This window comes from Staurois parvus, unplaced genomic scaffold (assembly GCF_062004578.1).
Source record: "Staurois parvus isolate SC_StPar_1 unplaced genomic scaffold, SC_StPar_1.0 ptg000138l, whole genome shotgun sequence".
In the NCBI taxonomy this organism is placed as follows: domain Eukaryota; kingdom Metazoa; phylum Chordata; class Amphibia; order Anura; family Ranidae; genus Staurois; species Staurois parvus.
The window spans coordinates 2,209,074-2,226,949 of record NW_028317934.1 but is presented as its reverse complement, the minus strand read 5'-3'; the positions used below and the strand labels follow the sequence as shown (position 1 = coordinate 2,226,949).

General features: G+C 41.8%; 1 protein-coding gene across 1 annotated transcript in view; it reads right to left on the bottom strand.

The window, feature by feature from the left end:
• LOC149465262 (doublecortin domain-containing protein 1-like) overlaps nt 1–17,876 on the bottom strand; it is a 182,897-nt gene that overhangs the window by 4,145 nt on the left and 160,876 nt on the right. The window contains exons 21-24 of the mRNA XM_089673493.1: nt 10,977–11,113; nt 5,921–6,085; nt 2,732–2,885; nt 29–175 (exon numbers count right to left, since the gene is read on the bottom strand). Of these exons, the coding sequence (XP_089529619.1) occupies nt 51–175; nt 2,732–2,885; nt 5,921–6,085; nt 10,977–11,113 (581 nt within the window). The 3' untranslated portion in view covers nt 29–50. The remainder of the gene's footprint in view (nt 1–28; nt 176–2,731; nt 2,886–5,920; nt 6,086–10,976; nt 11,114–17,876) is intronic.

The following is a 17,876-nucleotide window of genomic DNA, read 5'->3' as shown; positions in this document are numbered from 1 at the left end:
AATTTGAGCAAGCAAATATTCAGCTTACAATTAGCGGTGTCATCCCAGCATTAAATGTTATTTGGTACGGGTATGAAGACTTCGGGTGTTGATATAATAACATCTGTGGCCCCAGGACCATACTTCCTCCTGATTCTTGCATAGTTGGCTCGGATGTTTATCTGGTCTCTGCATGCTAAAAGGCAAAAATAATGCAATGTCATTTTACCAATATTTCACACTGTACCGTTTTCTACATACCGTGTTGGCATGGGCACAGTAGCCTATTCATTTGAATGTGCTGCTGTACCTGGAGGAAAAGACAAGGAAAAGGTCCCTGCACCTTTTCAAATTTGCAGCCACACTGAAAGCACGTGGTTCTTTTGTACCATTCAGTTTCAGTTTCATGCACCCAAAAACACGCTATGTTTCCAAGGCATAGGGATGCCATTAAAAACTAATGGGGCTCCTGTGCTTACACAAAAGAGTAGGGCATTTAGGCTACAGGGGCAACAAAGAGTATAAAGGAACGGTCCGTGACAACGCCTTGGAGGAGGGGCGAAACACGGTTTTTCCAACATAATTTCCTGTTTTCGATCCACGACGTGTAACATCACATCCGGCGAATGGAACGCACGCTGGTGCTGCGTTCCGCGCCCATATTTGATGTGGGCAAGATAGACAAATCTCCCTGTTGCTGCCAGTTCATTTCTTTCCATGCTCTGTGATCATTGTATATGCCACTATATGGGGAAGTGTCAGAGTGGATTTTCTGCTTGTCTAAAGGAGTTTTATTTACCAAAGGCTTGTTTTATTCTCATAAAATGTGAGTGCGATATGGGCATTCATTTTTTACAATAAAGGATTTATACAGTATCACGCTATTTGGTTCTTCCCCCCTTTTTTTTCTTTGCATCCACCATTCGTCCATGAGCGAGAGTTTGCAGGTCGCCAAAGGATTGCTGGGGGTCGCTTAGGAGGATTTCATGTCCATTTAAGCTTGTGATCAATTTTCGAAATGTGAGTGTAATGATGAACATTAGTTCTGTTTTTTAGTTTATGCAGTATTACACGATTTGTTTTTTCTTTTCCTTTTTTTCTTTTTTCATCCACCTGAGAGGAATTGTTCAGGAAGATATTGAAGATTTGCTTAGTGATATACAACTGTGGAGATCCCATCCCACCTCCAAAATGTTTTTGATTCCTAAAGCTATTATCAAACTGGGAAATCACCTGACTGGGTGAGTGTGGGTGAAAATTTGAACTACTGCACATGATGTGAATCACAATTTTTGTAGCAAGTTTTTTTTGAAACACAAGACTTTTATTTGGGACTTGTTTATACTTTCTTTTTTATAACATTTTTTGCGCTGCCTTTCATTTTTATTTATATCTTGATGGGTTATATTTAATCTTTTGAGCAGCAGCATTCTTTGATTGTGTTTTATTTCTTTGGCGCAGGTTTTTTCACATTTCTATAAAGGAACTGCCTGGGTATATTGCTGGGTGGATTTATCTGTGGGCTAAGGATGGACTAAAGCTGGTACTACCAGTACACTTTCAAATGAATGTTTGTACAAAAATTCTTTGTACATTTAATGACTGGACAAAAATCATTTGAAAGTACCTAAAATATATTTTGCATTTAACATTTCATTTGGGAATGAATGTGATTTCCCAAATGAAAACCACATACACTGTTAGAAATTTGTTTGTTTGAGAAAAAATTTCCATCCCGCTCCTTCGCATTTTCTCATCACAGAGGTCGAAGACAGATGTCTGACCCCAGTAGAAGATCGGCAGATCGCAGGTGCAATGTCCAGCTCCTGCAGACTGTTAGTGTAGCTGTCTGCTCGTACCTCCAATACAGGCAGGCAGTTACTGAATGACAGGAAGCTCAATGGACTACGAGAACGCTCACCACCGAAAGGGCTGACGGTACTTGTAGGCACTAATTCACAGAAGTCTGTGAATGAATGACGTGCCCGTGTGGGCGGAACCGCGCTTTTTTCATTGTGAGAGCGGGTGCAGGGAGAAAAGGTGAACATATCCTTTAGCTTAGGTTCACACTACAGCGGTGCGGTAAATCCCATGTGATGCGCACAGGAATCGCACCGCATTCCTGTACAAATTACATGTGATTTGTATGCGGTGTGATCTATTCACACCGTACCCGCACCAAAAAGGTGCAGGACCCTTTTTTGGTCTGCACTAGAATTGGATCACATAAGTATTCAAACCTATATGATCCGATTCTGCACATCGCACCGCGTTTTGAGAGCCAATGTCAGGGTGTTGCTAACTTAACATACACACCTGCATCGGTTTGTATGAACGGGGTGCGATTGTGATGCGGTGCGGAATTCACACTGAAAACGCTGCGAATTCCACACCATATCAGTGTGAACTTGTGTTCTCTTGTAACACACCTTTCTAATGAAAGTTATTGTACACATTTTACATGTGTGGATGCAAGATTTTATACACATGAATACGTTTTTTTTTTCTTCTTTAACTATTCAATCCTACAGGTCTCATTTAGACTTGGGATTGGGGGGCATTAAAAACGTGTGGTTGAGTCATGTTTTTAGCAACCCCAACAAACAGCAAACAGGGGAGTTTAAATGCTATACCTGAAGTGATGCTTTGCTTTGTGCTGCAGCAAAAACGTATCACTGCTAATGCATTCAGTGGGTAGTAAGACTGCGGAACCTAACCTGTTCAAGTGAAGAAGCTAATCAGAATGTCTTACTTTTTTTGGTTAAAAATGGCTCTCCTGCGGATACACACACAACCATGTCCTTCTTGATGTCATTCCAAGATGTCACCAATTCACCATTGTCATTATACAATACCGCTGCTGGCAGATGTTGCATACTTAGCTTTAAAGTGCAATCGTCCAGTAACTAGAGTGCAACAAAGAAAAACACTGCATTAATTCTTACCATTTCACCCTTGCTAGTTACTCAAGATTCAAAAGACTTCATTTTGTACCTCGGCTGGTGCACTTTACTACCAATCCATAAATAATTTCTAAAGCAGTCCATTTCAAAATTGGTAAATTGTTTCAATTTTCCAGTATATGAACAATCTTTTATATGTCTAGTTTAGCATCTTGCAAGGAGAAACTCACAAAAGAAACATTAGAACACAGGAGTGCTACACTGTTAGGAGTCCAAGACATGATCATTTTTCATATAAGTATAGCACCCTCCTAGTGTAGAGGAGAATGTTAGGTACATTTACTTTGGCTTCGCTATAATCGAAGGAGCAGGGGTTGATTAATTAGACTTGCTCGGTGTTTCACAGGTTACTGTTCTGTTGCTCCCCCCTGTCTTCTAGAGGATTCCATAACCACAGTGGGAAGAAGAACAGGGCATTCAGCCTGAAAATGTATGGAACTCTGGCCAATCCCTAGGAAGGTGTGCCCGGCAGGTGGTAAGAGAGCTCATAAATAGTCTGAGGCCTGAGCAGCAGGAGCAGTGTTCCTGGGTGCAATCCTGCAGGAGGAGACCCCTGTGTGTGACCTTAGAAGAAGCTTTTAGGAAGACACTGAGATCTTAGCTAGGCTTAGCTAGGATACCTATTTGCAAGTTCAAGTTCTGGGGTCAAATTGGGTCTGGATAAACTTACTGGAGAGAGCCAGGAGATAGTTGGTGGGAACTTGATTTGTTTTGTACAGTGCAGCCAGAAGTGAGGAGTTCTCAAGTTGTTCAGTTCTACAGTTTACCAGGGTATGTCATGCTCCCTATCCATGTTCATTGTTCCAAAAAAAACAAACCCCTAGACCAGGGGTGGGCAAACTTTTTGACTTGAGGGCCGCAATGGGTTCATATATTGGACCCGGGGGCCAGACCATGAGTAGATAGTAATTCATCCCCCATAGTAATTCATCCCCCATATAGTAATTCATCCCCCATATAGTAATTTATCCCCCATAGTAATTCATCCCCCATAGTAATTCATCCCCCATATAGTAATTCATTCCCCATAGTAATTCATGCCCCATAGTAATTCATCCCCCATAGTAATTAATCCCCCATATAGTAATTCATCCCCCATAGTAATTCATCCCCCATATAGTAATTCATCCCCCATAGTAATTCATCCCCCATAGTAATTCATCCCCCATATAGTAATTCATCCCCCATAGTAATTAATCCCCCATATAGTAATTCATCCCCCATAGTAATTCATCCCCCATAGTAATTAATCCCCCATATAGTAATTCATCCCCCATAGTAATTCATCCCCCATATAGTAATTCATCCCCCATAGTAATTAATCCCCCATATAGTAATTCATCCCCCATATAGTAATTAATCCCCCATATAGTAATTCATCCCCCATAGTAATTCATCCCCCATATAGTAATTCATCCCCCATAGTAATTCATCCCCCATAGTAATTAATCCCCCATATAGTAATTCATCCCCCATATAGTAATTCATCCCCCATATAGTAATTCATCCCCCATAGTAATTCATCCCCCCTATAGTAATTCATCCCCCATATAGTAATTCATCCCCCATATAGTAATTAATCCCCCATAGTAATTCATCCCCCCTATAGTAATTCATCCCCCATATTAATTCATCCCTTATATAGTATTTCATCCCCCATAGTACTATTCCCCCCCAAGTAGTAAGCCAAGTCCCCCCTGTGTCAATTCACTTACCTTTGCTCCGCGCGTTCCTCTCGCCGTGTTCCCGCGCCGTTCCGGTCTTCAGGGCGGACTGTGAGAGGAGCCTAGCTCCCTTCACGTTCGTCACACTGCCCCGCCTACACACATCCTGACAGCCAATGTTTGCCTGCCCTGGCTGTGTTTTTTTTAGCACGCTCCGCGGGCCGGATTAAAAGGTCCGCCGGGCCGTATACGGCCCGCGGGCCGTAGTTTGCCCATTGCTGCCCTAGACTGTTCTTTAAAGTCAGTGGAAGAATGCAGGAAAAGATGTGTGCCTGGCTGTGTGTGCTCTAAGGGGAAAATAGGACCAAATTCACCAGCAGCTATTTAGGGGGTCAATGCATTCTGAAGGCTTTAGAGGGTCCCCTTCATCAGGATTTTAATGGTTGATGGAGAAGGGAGAAATTGGACTGATTGCTTCAACAAACATCTGCTGCTTCTTGAATCTGTATCCATAATTGCATGTGTCTGCATTGTTTCAGTTACCTCTTTAACCACATCGAGTCCAATGTTTCCCACCTCAACCATTAAAGCCCAGATGAAGGGGAAATTCTGAAGTCGTGGAAACGTGTTGGCTTATATCAGATAAAAAATAATTATTTGTATATCTTGGACTTCAAACAAACAGTGTGGCACTCCTGTGATCACTGGCATCTTTCTATCCAGTCTGAAGTGGCCAAACGTTGACCGTTTGTACATTAGAGATGCCTAACCAGAGATATCGTTCTATAGACTATAGACTCTTCTACAGTAAGATCCAAGTTAGTTTATGTATTCCAAGACTTTCTACCTACTCTGTCAATAAAAAAAGAAACATTTGGAATGCCACTGCAGTCCTCTTCTAAAAGCGTTAGATGCTGTCATGCTATTTCATTGGGTTCATTACTAAGTCACTGACTCACCACAAGTATGCAGATAGGGAATTCTGACTCTTCTTAACTCTCTACTTGTTCTGGGTCTGTGACTCAAAACCTGCAGCCAGGTGGTTAATATAGCACCCAAGCAACTAGCATTTTCATAAGAGGTTCGCAATGATATCCCCACACATGTCCTAACTGGGTTGCTTTATTATTTATGAAAAAAAAAAATCATACAATATTCTGTAGGACCAAATCAGCCATGGGACTGGGGAGAAGTAGCATTTATGTACAGCTAACACGTTCAACATATAGAATCTGCCATTTGGAAGAAGCCATGGTAAAAGTAACTCACAGAGCAGTTGACAGTGTTGGATCTTAACTGATGTGCAAATCTTACCTCTTCCAGAGATTTGCCCCAAACATATACAGCTTGCTCTGAATTGCCCCCATTCCTGTAAGCCAGGACTCGCTTCATGGTGGGAAAGGTGTACAGGGATTTCTCGCTGTTTGCTACTGCAGGATGAACCTTCACACGGGAAGCCTGACTATCAGAGAGCCGCATCTAGGGAAGGAGCACACAGGCTGTGTAGGCTTTAAGCTTTTTATTAGGAGTAACTCAAAAAAAAAAACAGCAGGAGGATAACATCACTGATAATAAATCTTTATAAGAGAAGAGTCTTCTGCTTGGCTCAGATCTCAGATTAGAAGGATGGAAAGCAGAAAGCAAAAATGTAATATATCAGAAGGAATAAAATAAAATGGTGTGAGAAATGTCCTCACATTCCGACTTCTGTTATTGCTCACACTGAAAACCTTTTACTTTTATAATTGGTTCAAGGAGATTATCGTTTTCTTGTTTTCAAAATTACTTTCATAGTTATTGCACAGAAGAAAAAATACCAAAACCCAAACCTTCCATAAATTAAATGGTCATATAGTTTTATTGGGCATTTATAAGAAAATAAATTGCAGAAATCCTGTATTTTAAATATGAGTTATTAATTACTGCAGCAGATGAATGTTACTTGGAGGACAACTCTGGTCTTATAAAAAGGCAGGATACTGTTTAAAGCCAGGTAACCTATTTTACATAGGGCCATAATGTATTGCAAAATGCTGTATGCCATCGCTGCCCATATGCAAGAAACATATATTTGAAATATATTTTAAAAATATTCTTCCCAAATATATTGCCATATATTTGAAATGCTACAATTTTAATTTTATATGTATATACAGTATATATATATATATATATATATATATATATATATATACACACACACTACATGTTGAAATGTGTTTTTATTGCAAAATATATGAAATTTCAAATATACTGTATGTCTTTGAAAATACAAATCTACATTTTTGGTATGCATTTACAAATATATGTAAAAATATATGTTAAAATTACTTTTTTTATATGTTAAAAAAATCTGAACAATATATCTAAAAAATATATTTTTAAAAATATATAGTATTTAAATATATTCTTCCGATTTTATATGACAATATAATTGGGAAGAATATTTTTTAAATATGTTTCAGATAAATTTTTCTTCCATGTGAGTGACCTCTGGGCTGCATTTAACATTAGGCACAGCAGACATGTGCCTATAGCCGGAGCAGGCATATCCTTACATATTCTTTCCCTGAGTAGAAATACTTTAATTTCATATAAGTTTGTTTCTACATGGTGACATTATTCTAAGCCAGGAATCTCTAAATTTTCTAAACAAAGAGTTAATTTTCTGTCCTTCGGACTTCAGGGGGCAATGGGAGTAGAAAATGTCCTGGAATCAGTTGGATTAAACAGTGCCCCATCATTAGTGTCAGTGGGAGGAATAGTGTCCTGTCATTGGTGTCAGTGGGGAGAATAGAGTCCTGTCATTGGTGTCAATGGAAGAAATAGTACCCCATTGTTGGTGTCAGTGGGAAGAATAGTTCCCCAAGGACTCCATAACGGCAGGCAAAGGACCTCATCTGGCCCCTGGACTGCAGTTTGGGGACCACTGTTCTAAGCTAAGGAAATACCAGAAATATAAGAAAAAGTTCTGTGTACAAAAGGATATTTTAGTAGAGTGGTATTGTTTGGTTCACCATAAATTGCATACCTACAGGCAACAGTGATGGAAATTCATCTCTGGCTAACTTATAATATCAGAAACACTAGCGCTAACAGGATGACCTACTGTATATAGAGGGAACAAACTGGTGGTACCACACACAAGGGACAGGTGGCTTAAAGAAAATGGATAGTGGCAATTCCTAAAGCTTAAGAGCCTAGTACAGTCTAGCATGGTCAAGCTGTTGCCCCTTCTTTTGACATACTACCATATCATACTGGTCGGTATGTAATTTGGCACAACAGCCTCTGCTTATTTCCTTACCTTTTCCCATTGTGTCACTGTTTCTGAGCTCCCGGAAGGCAAGGTTGTGGATGAGTGTCCAGCTATGCCAATCACTCTCTTGTACATGTTGTTGCTTTCACACATTCCATTGTGATTGGATTAAAGCAGATATTATTCAGGTGCAAACAACCCAAAGGACAAATGACTGGTTAAAGGATAAATTCACCATCTGCTAATCAATGGTGCAATGCTTTACAGGCTCCCAAAACGAATAATAATAAATGCACATTTTTAGTGGTGTCCCTAGGCAGGTGGGGGGGGTGCGCACCGCACCGGGTGACACCTACCGCACAAGGTGACACCGGAATGGATGGGATCTGCGGATTGAGCATAATGGATCGGAGTCCGATCCATTATGCTCCCCAATCCCCAGATCCCATCCATCCTGCGGGGATCATCGGCATACAACCTATACTGGGGGACACCAGACCCGCTCCACAAAAAGGTAAGTTGTAAAGCAAACCGGCGATCCCCGCAGGATGAATCAGATCTGCGGATTGAGCATAATGGATCAGAGTCCGGTCCATTATGCTCTGCAATGTGAAGATCCGATCCATCGTGAGGGGATCGTCAGCTTGCTTTATAACTTACCTTTTCGTGGAGCGGGTTTGGTGTCCCCCAGTATAGGTTGCATGCCGATGATCCCCGCAGGATGGATGGGATCTGGGGATTGGGGAGCATAATGGATCGGACTCCGATCCATTATGCTCAATCCGCAGATCCGATCCATTCTGCGGGGATTATCGGCATGCAACCTATACTGGGGGACACGATTGTCAGAGGGGGTGTCACCAGGTGTTATCGCACCGGGTAACACCAACCCTAGGGACGCCCCTGCACATTTTGTTACCTGCCAAAAAATGTGCATCTATTATTTTTTGCTAAAAGGTGAACTTATCCTTTAAATTTAAAAAGTAGAAATTACACTTACTCCAGTTATTGCAATAATGCTGACAGTTTTTTTACACTGATCACTGTACGGGCTGGTGATGAGACTGGTTGGACAGCAGTCCTATGGTGGAACCAGACAGCAGGGAGAGAAAGAAGCGATCTGCGCTGGCCTTGCGGAGTAAGATCATTCCACATAGCAGGGGTAATACCCAAGCATCACCAATAACAATTTTTCTAGGTAGCCGGGGGGGGAGGGCAAGGCGAGGGGCATTAATCTGCTTACTTCAAAAGGCCAGTACAGATCACTTCTTTCTTCCTTGCCTTGTAGTTCCACCACAGCCTGAACAAAACATTTCTCATCACCAGCCTGTACTGACAGCCTCTGCTGACCACAGGGAGCTGTCAGCTACCAGCAATCTCCAGGGATCCACCACTACAGTGATCGGTTTCCCAGAACTGTCAGCACTGTTGCAGTGACCGGAGTAAGGCGTCTTTCACACGGGAGGTTGTTCTGCCGCTTGTAAAAGCATGTTTTTTTATTTTGCAAATCCAACACTCCTAGTACAGAGGTCACTTGCGTTTGTACATTGTGTTTATCTGCGTTTATGTGCGTTTACATGCAACTGTGTTTAGCTGTGGTAGTAAATTCTTGCCTTTTCTATGTACCTTGCTTTGTTATACTTTTTTACGATTTCAATAAACGCAACTGTTAAATTCTTGCCTTTTCTAATGCAACTGTTTACTTATTTTTTCTTTGTACTGCAAATAACTGTGTTTTTGTACAGATAGCTGCAGTACATCACTTCTGGACGCAGTCAATTTTATTTTTCCTGCATAAAACGTTATGAAAACGTTGCTAAACCCAGTGTGTGAACAGACCCATAGGGATTCATTGTCTGCATTTAGTTGCGGTAAGCAAGTTCCTCTAAACGCAGCTAAAAGCTGAAATCTAACCGCCCGTGTGAAAGGGGCCTTAGTGTCATTTTTACTTCCAAGCTTTGCCAGTCATTTCTCCTCTGAGTTCTTTGCCCCTTAGTTATGTGTGCTTTGTTTTTTGCATACACATACCAGGACATTCCTGGTCCCTCCGGCTGCATGAGTCACTTTGCTTTCCTATATTCTACAGTATATGTAGTTACAAATATTTTTGGATTAAGGTGTCTGTACTAACTGTATGGCTATAAATGCTGGAGCAGGGGCGGACTAACCATATGGAAACTCGGGCACTGCCCAAGGACCCGGGGTCAGTAAGGGGCCCCATGAGATGCCCCTGGTACATTTCTCATAGGCTTTTTGAGTTTGGGCAAGGACACAGGGGCTGCATGATCCCCTATTGCCCGGGGGCCCCATGAGTTGTCAGTCCGCCCCTGTGCTGGAGTATGTTCCTGACACTTACTAGAACAGAAGAAGTGTCTTGGAAAAACTACAAAACATTATTTATTTCAGGTACTTCTATAGTGCCGTCAATTTACGCAGCGCTTTACATATATATTGTATTCACATCAGTCCCTAACCCTTAAGGGGTGTACAATCTAAGGTCCCTAACTCACATTCATACATACACATACTAGGGACAATTTAGACAGGAGCCAATTCACCTACCAGCATGTCTTTGGAGTGTGGGAGGAAACCCACACAGGCACAGGGAGAACATGCAAACTCCAGGCAGATGGTACCGTGGCTGGGATTCGAACTAGAGATTCGACACTACCAGGCGGAAGTGCAAACCATTTAGCCACTGTGCTGCCCATTATTTAAAGAACAAATCCAGTTGAATGTGACTAACTACTACTATCTAGACATAAGTAAATATATACTGTACTTTAGGGCTCTTGTGCATTGGCTATTTGGCTTGTACAACATAAAAACAGCATTTTGGGGCGCCCAGGAGGCACAAGTCCAGTGTACAACCTGCAGCCTGTCAAAATCATGAATGGGCTGAAATATACACTGTTCTGAGCGGTACTCATGTAAGGGCTGTATGCATACAGGGACATATGCCCTGAACACAGAAAGTCCACTGCATGCGGTCCTGCATGCATTAGATCAGGCGGTTTTGGTGCGTTTTCTGAAAGCACACCAAACTTTCTGTATGCAGGCATGCACGTAGCCATTTTAGATATAAAAACAAAGAGTATAATTCAATGTCACCTCCACATTCTCCAGTTCTTCCTTCAGTCTTAGCTCCTCGTCAGTGACTTCAGACCAGCCACCTTCTACAGACACAGGCTGGGTGGGATTGGTAGTGGGCACCATGGCGGGAGGGGCAAGAGCAGTCACACGTCGAGCTGCCAACAACACAAAAAAAAGACAATAATTAAAGTGTATGTCCTGGCAAAACTTTTTTGATAAAATAGGGAAGGGTTTGAACTTTGGTCAGGTTTTCACTGCAATCAGTGGCTCTGTTAGGGACATTTCCCCTTACTCACTGTCAATGATGACGACAGTTTACTAGAGAACAAGTGAGGGAAAATCATCAACAGGCAGGGGTGGACTGACCATTTGGAAACTCGGGCACTGCCCGAGGGCCCGGGGTCTGTAGGGGGCCCCATGAGATGCCCCTGGTACCTTTTTCATAGGCTTATTTGAGTTTGGGCAAGGACACAGGGGCCCCATGATCCCCTATTTCCCGGGGGCCCCATGAGTTGTCAGTCTGCCTCTGTCAACAGGTACAATAAAAGCTCGGTTTGCAAGAAAGGAAGCACCAAAAGCAGAACGTATACAATCTAGATTCAATTTTATTCAGATGTCTATATCATAAAAGCTAACACACTCCAGGGTTTCAAAGGGTTATCTTCATCAGGGCTTGGTACTGGTGAGCAAACTTTTTTACTGGACTGATAACACTAGAAGAATCCTGAAAGAGTAATTAGCCTGATGATCGCTCAAGATGCTGGTTATGACGTAAGAGATTGAAAAAGATTGAACTTGGACTTTATGGGGTTATGGGGTTGATTTACTAAAACTAGAGAGCACAAAATCTGGTACAGCTGTGCATGGTAGCCAATTGGCTTCTAACTTCACCTTGTTCAATTAAGCTTTCTATGCAGAGCTGCACCAGATTTTGCACTCTCTAGCTTTAGTAAATCAACTCATATATGCCCTGGTTTTGAAGCTTTCCTTATTTCACACCCACTCCTTACTCTACCAAGGAGCTGGCCTTTGGCCACCACTCCCGGAAGAGCTGCCGAGGGAGAATCATTTCCTCTACATTACTTAAGACCTGACTGAGAACATCTACTACCTTAAGAGATTTGTCTCAGACCTTTCTTCTACTTGCCAAGCAAAAAAAAAGCTGACAGGGGTCTCCTTTCCCTACTTCATTAAAAGATACATTTTTCTGGCAAGCTTAAATCATTTTCTGAGATTCAAAAAGCCACTTGTATGTCTCCTCATCCTTATCTACAGATACGCCACTTTTTTTCCTCTAAAACCTCCTCTCTAACCCATGTGAAGCCTACTCTCTTTGAATGCATCTGCATTCAGGGTCCGTACCAGCAGGGCATAATTTCCTCTACTTATAAGCTGCTTTAAGACGCCTGTGCCCATACTATTGATACACACCTTTATATGCACAAATGGCCCCGAATCCTCCAATATGATATTGCCTTGGATCAGTGGAGTAGGATTTGGGAGGCTGCCTCCAGATCTATATGTGTAGTATATAAAGAAGACACTTATAAAATACTGATGTTTTGGTATAAGACCCCTGAGGTTCTCCATGCTCGCAATCCGAGTGTTTCTCCTGTCTGCTAGTGATGTGGCGAGGAAACTGGCACTCTCTTCCACATTTTCTGGACTTGCCAGCACATTGCACCCTTCTGGAGAGAGGTCCTTAACCTTTTGCAGCTACTTTTACAGGCTCCTGTCGCATTTGAGCCCATCCACTTTTTATTGGGCCTACCTTTTTCAGACCTCTCCAAATTTGCCAGGAAACTATCCTCCCATGTTTTAACAGTGGCCAGGAGAACCATTAACATGCATTGGCTTTCTATTACGACTCCTACACGATCGGAATTGGTGAAGGTTATAGCAGAGATTAGAGGAATGGAGTATCTCACTGCTTTGCATGCTAACTCTGTCCCCATCTTTGAGGCAGTTTGGGAACCGTGGGATCTTTTCATTTCTGATTTACCTACTCAAATGTCTGAAAACGATGGCTAATTCACTGTTATGTACTGACATTGTATGTACCTATATACCTCTCATCGATGAGCCTTTTTCTTTGTTCTTTATTGTTTATTTTATGATTTATGCAACTGTTTGTTGTAAGCATTTTGAAAATCAATAAAAAGTAAATAATAAAAAAAAATACATTTTTATTTCTGTTTGTGTTGCTGTTGGAAATTTTCACTTGCTATCTGGTGAAATCATTGTGACTGGGACAGTATTTGAGGGGCATTCTCTCTAACTGTGCCTTGGATAGCAGTAAAAACCCTACACAACCCACAAAAAAGTACACAACTTTTAGAGAAGTGTTCACCTACATTGTTCATTGCTAACACAACGAGTAGTACAAACCCAACATGTCATGGTTTTAACCAAAGTAAAAAAGTAACTCACACATGTTTAGTAGTGTTTGGAGGATTTAAGGTAAAGCTAAAATCACAGCAAAAAGTATTCTTGGTTATAAAGGAGTTACAGCATCTCCAAAGGCAACAGAAAATATTCATTGTAAGCATGTTCTCCCTGTGCCTGCATGGGTTTCCTCCAGGTACTCTGGTTTCCACACTCCAAAGAAATGCTGTTAGGTTAATTGTATCCTGTCTAAATTGGCCCTAGTATGTGTATGTATGAATGTGAGTTAGGGACCTTAGATTGTACACCCCTTGAGGGTCAGGGACTGATGTGAATGTACAATATATACGTATGTAAAGCGCTGCGTAAATTAATGGCGCTATATAAGTACCTGAAATAAATAAAATAAATAAATTCATAGTGCAGGCATAAGTACATTGAGTTGTAAACTATATTAACCACCTCCCACCCGCCATATAGTAATATGACGGGCGCAAGGTGGTTCTCTCGTTCTGGGAGGACGTCATATGACATCCTCCCAGTCTCACTGCGCATGCGCGGCTCAGGGAGCGTGCAGCGCGGCGATCGGCGATGCGCTGTGTCCCTAGGACACAGCGGATCACCAATCACGGAAAGAGCCGAAGATGTCAGCTTGGTCATGTAATCAGCTGTGTCCAATCAGGGTATACCAGGGGGTATAAGTGCCCTGTAGGCTAGTGGTTAAAATCCATAGAGAAGGTGACAACTCCTTCACCTGCAAATAGTGGGGGTTTTCCTCTAAGACTCATAAGAGAAGACACCTAAGCTATAATTCAAAGAGGTTCGTACCTGAAATAAATAATAACAAGTGAGTTTTATTAACCACTTTATATCCAATCATTGTAAGTAAACAGCTAGGTGGCACCCTTACTAGGTGGACATACTGTAACAGTGCTAAGCCCTGCCACTGTGTAAGCCTATGGAAAAGCGACACAGGGTTTACACTAATAAAGAGAGTGGGGCTCCGGAATAGTGTCTTTGAGCTGAGGAAACTGGGTACTCAGTTTTCTCCGGGTTTCGTAATCCCGGATTGGGGTCTGGAGCTTGAAGACCTCAAAGTGTCTTGGGTGGGACAAAGCATTCAATCCTGTATCCAGGTCTTACTGGAGATCTACAGGCTGTGTGAGTGTGTAGGTGTGGGAAGCCGGATGGGGCATGCATGTGCAGTGGCTGTAGTGGAGGTGGAATTATAGGACATGTAGCCCCAAGGAGGGGGAATGGGGGGATTGTATTTTTTTTTATTGTAGGCCTGTAATTTTTAGGAATAACTCACTGAAATCTGTCCGAACAAGTCTAGTAAACATCCCGGGTATGATAAAATTTGAAACGCAAAATCATAAATTGTAATTTAATAAATAATCATAAAAAATAATAATATAATAATAAATTTAATTCAATAATATAATCAAACCAAAAACACTGAAATTTGAAATATAGCGCCAAGTTCGCACATCACTGAGTAAAGTAGCAAAATTGTTTTCAGTGTCTGATGACGAATTTCCCCACGAATCATTATCACTCAATTCTGCAAGTGGTTCTAATTTACTATCACTGTTCTCTAGCTGGTCTAAACCCGCTTTTGACCTAAAGGGACACTTTTTGGACGCCATGGATTTTTCTCAGTTTGCAGGCAGAAAGAACAGTAATAATGCAGGCAGGGCACAGGACAAAGCACTCGGGACAAAATGTATGTGAAATGGTTTGATACAGTAATGTTATACTATGTGATTTTAGTGTATTTAGTGAATGTCACTTTTTCACATTTTTAAATTTCCTGCCGTTCCGTCCCCGTACGTCCTGACGTCACAGGGAACGGAACCCGGAAGACAGATGCCAGCATCGGCAAGGACAAGGTAAGTGAAGAAGAGATCCCGGAGCAGCGCCGCAGGGTATTCCTGAGTGTAGTTGGGGGTTACTGCATGTGGTGCTGAAACTTTACCCCGAGCTACACTCAGGAATACCTCCAGGGAGGTTAAGCGATGAGTGTATGCTTCCTGATCTGACATTTGGGGAAATGATGCACAGAAAACCAAAGGTTGTGATGGTGAACAAAAACCATGAAAATATTTTTGGACATCTACAGTGCATTCATAACCTATTCAGACCCCCTTCATTTTTTTCAATTTTGTTTTGTTGCAACCTGATACTACAGTTGTTTAAATTCATTTTTTTCGCATTAACCTACACTCAGTACCCCATAATGACAAAGGTAAAAAAGAACTTTAGAAATGTCTGTGAATTTATTTAAAAGAAAAAACTGAAATATCACAGACCTTTTACTTTGTTGAAGCACCTTGGCAGCAATTACAGCCTAGAGTTCTTTTGGGTATAACACAACAAGCTTTGCACACCTAGATTGGGGAATTTTATGCCATTATTCTTTGCAAATCCTCTCAAGCTCATCAAGTAGGATGGGGACTGTAGGTGGACAACCATTTTCAGGTCCTTCCAAAGATGTTCAATAGGGTTCAAGTCAGGGCTCTGGCTGGGCCAGTCCAGGACATTCACACAGCTGTCCCTAAGCCACTCCTCTGTTGTCTTGGCTATGTGCTTAGGATCGTTGTCACATTGGATGGTGAACCTTTGGCCCAGTCTGAGGTCCTAATCGCTGTGGAATAGGTTTTCACTGAAAAAATCTCTATACTTTGCTCCATTCAGCTTTTCAACCCTGACCAGTTTCCCAGTCCCTGCTGCTTAAAAAACACCCCCACAGCATGGCGGTGCCACCGCCATTCTTCACTGTTGGGATGGTATTGGGCAGGTGATAAGTGGTGCCTGGTTTCCTCCACACATAACGTTTAGAGCTGAGGCCAAACAGTTCAATCTTGGTTTCATCAGACTGGAGAATCTTGTTTCCCACAGTCTAAGAGTCCTTCAGATGCTTTTTTGCAAACTCCAAGTGGGCTTTCATGTGTTTTGCACTGAGGAGAGATTTCTATCTAGCCACTCTGCCATAAAGCCCAGATCAGTGGAGGGCTGCAGCGATGGTTGTCCTTCTGGAACTCTGTCCCATCTTCACACAGGATCTCTGGAGCTCAGTCAGAGTGACCATCAGGTTCTTGGTCACCTATCTTACTAAGGCCCTTCTCCTCCTTGTTCAGTTTGGCTGGGTGACAGCTCTTGGAAGAGTCCTGGTTGTGCCAAATGTCTTCCATTTGACAACTATGGAGGCCACTGTGCTCTTGAGAACCTTCAGTGCAGCAGAAATTGTATTGTAGCCATCCCCAGATCTGTGTCTTGAAATAATTCTGTCTCTGAGCTGTGCAGGCAGTTCTTTTGACCTCATGGGCTTTTGCTCGGATACAGTATGCATTGTCAACTGTGAGGCCTCTTAAAGAGAGTCGTGTGCCTTTCCAGATTATGTCCAGTCAGTTTCATTTACCACAGGTAGACTCCAATCAAGCTGCAGAACCATCTCAGTAACTATCAAGAGAAATGGGAGGCACCTGAGCTAAGTTTCAAGTGTTGTTACAAAGGGTCTGCATACTTAGGCCAATGTGATATTTCAGTTTTTTCTTTTTCATACATTTGCACAAATTTCTAAATTTCTGTTTTCACTTTGTCATTACGGGGTACTGAATGTAAAATAATGAGAAAACAAATGAATTTAAACAACTGATGTATCAGGCTACAACATAACAAAAAAAGTGAAGGGGGTCTGAATACTTTCTGAATGCACTGGCTAACGTAAGATTTATTTTCCTATGCTCAACTAGTTTATATAAATGTAAGCAAGGTAAAAAGTGTAAGGCTTTATACCATTTTTAAAAAAAAGTCTGTATATAGCATGATGCTGAACACGCTTAAACATAGATTTTGGGTTTACATACATTTTACAGTGAAATGATCTCTTAGAACACTCATCTGAACTGGCAGAACACTTTACTGCAAAGAATCATGAATATGGTAAACAGTGAAACAGTGCCACCCTGTGTTCATACAACACATCACACTTTTTGTTTGAGTTATTAGCTCCCCGGTTACATCAAGCCCGACTTTGAAATCGTGCGACTTACAGTGAATTTGCACAATTTTAAAGTCGGGGGACATGACGATATCAGGTGCGATTTGCAAGCTATCTGACACAGATGTCTATGCAAATCACACCAAAAGTAGTGCATGTACAAAGTCAGAACAGCACAGATTTGACCGCTCTAATAGCGGACAATAGGGTGCAACTTGGCATACGATTTGCAAGTCACACGGCATGCAAATCGCATTATTATTACAGGTACTTATATACTGCTGACAATTTACACAGCACTTTCCATATATTTTGTATATTGTATATCCACATCAGTCCCTGCCCTCAAGGAGCTTGCAATCTAAGATCCCTAACTTAAAATTATACATACACATACTAGGGCCAATTTACATAGGAGCCAATTAACCTACCATAGGCTCACACAGTGGCAGGGCTTAGCACTGTTACAGTATGTCCACCTAGTAAGGGTGCCACCTAGCTGTTTACTTACAATGATTGGATGTAAAGTG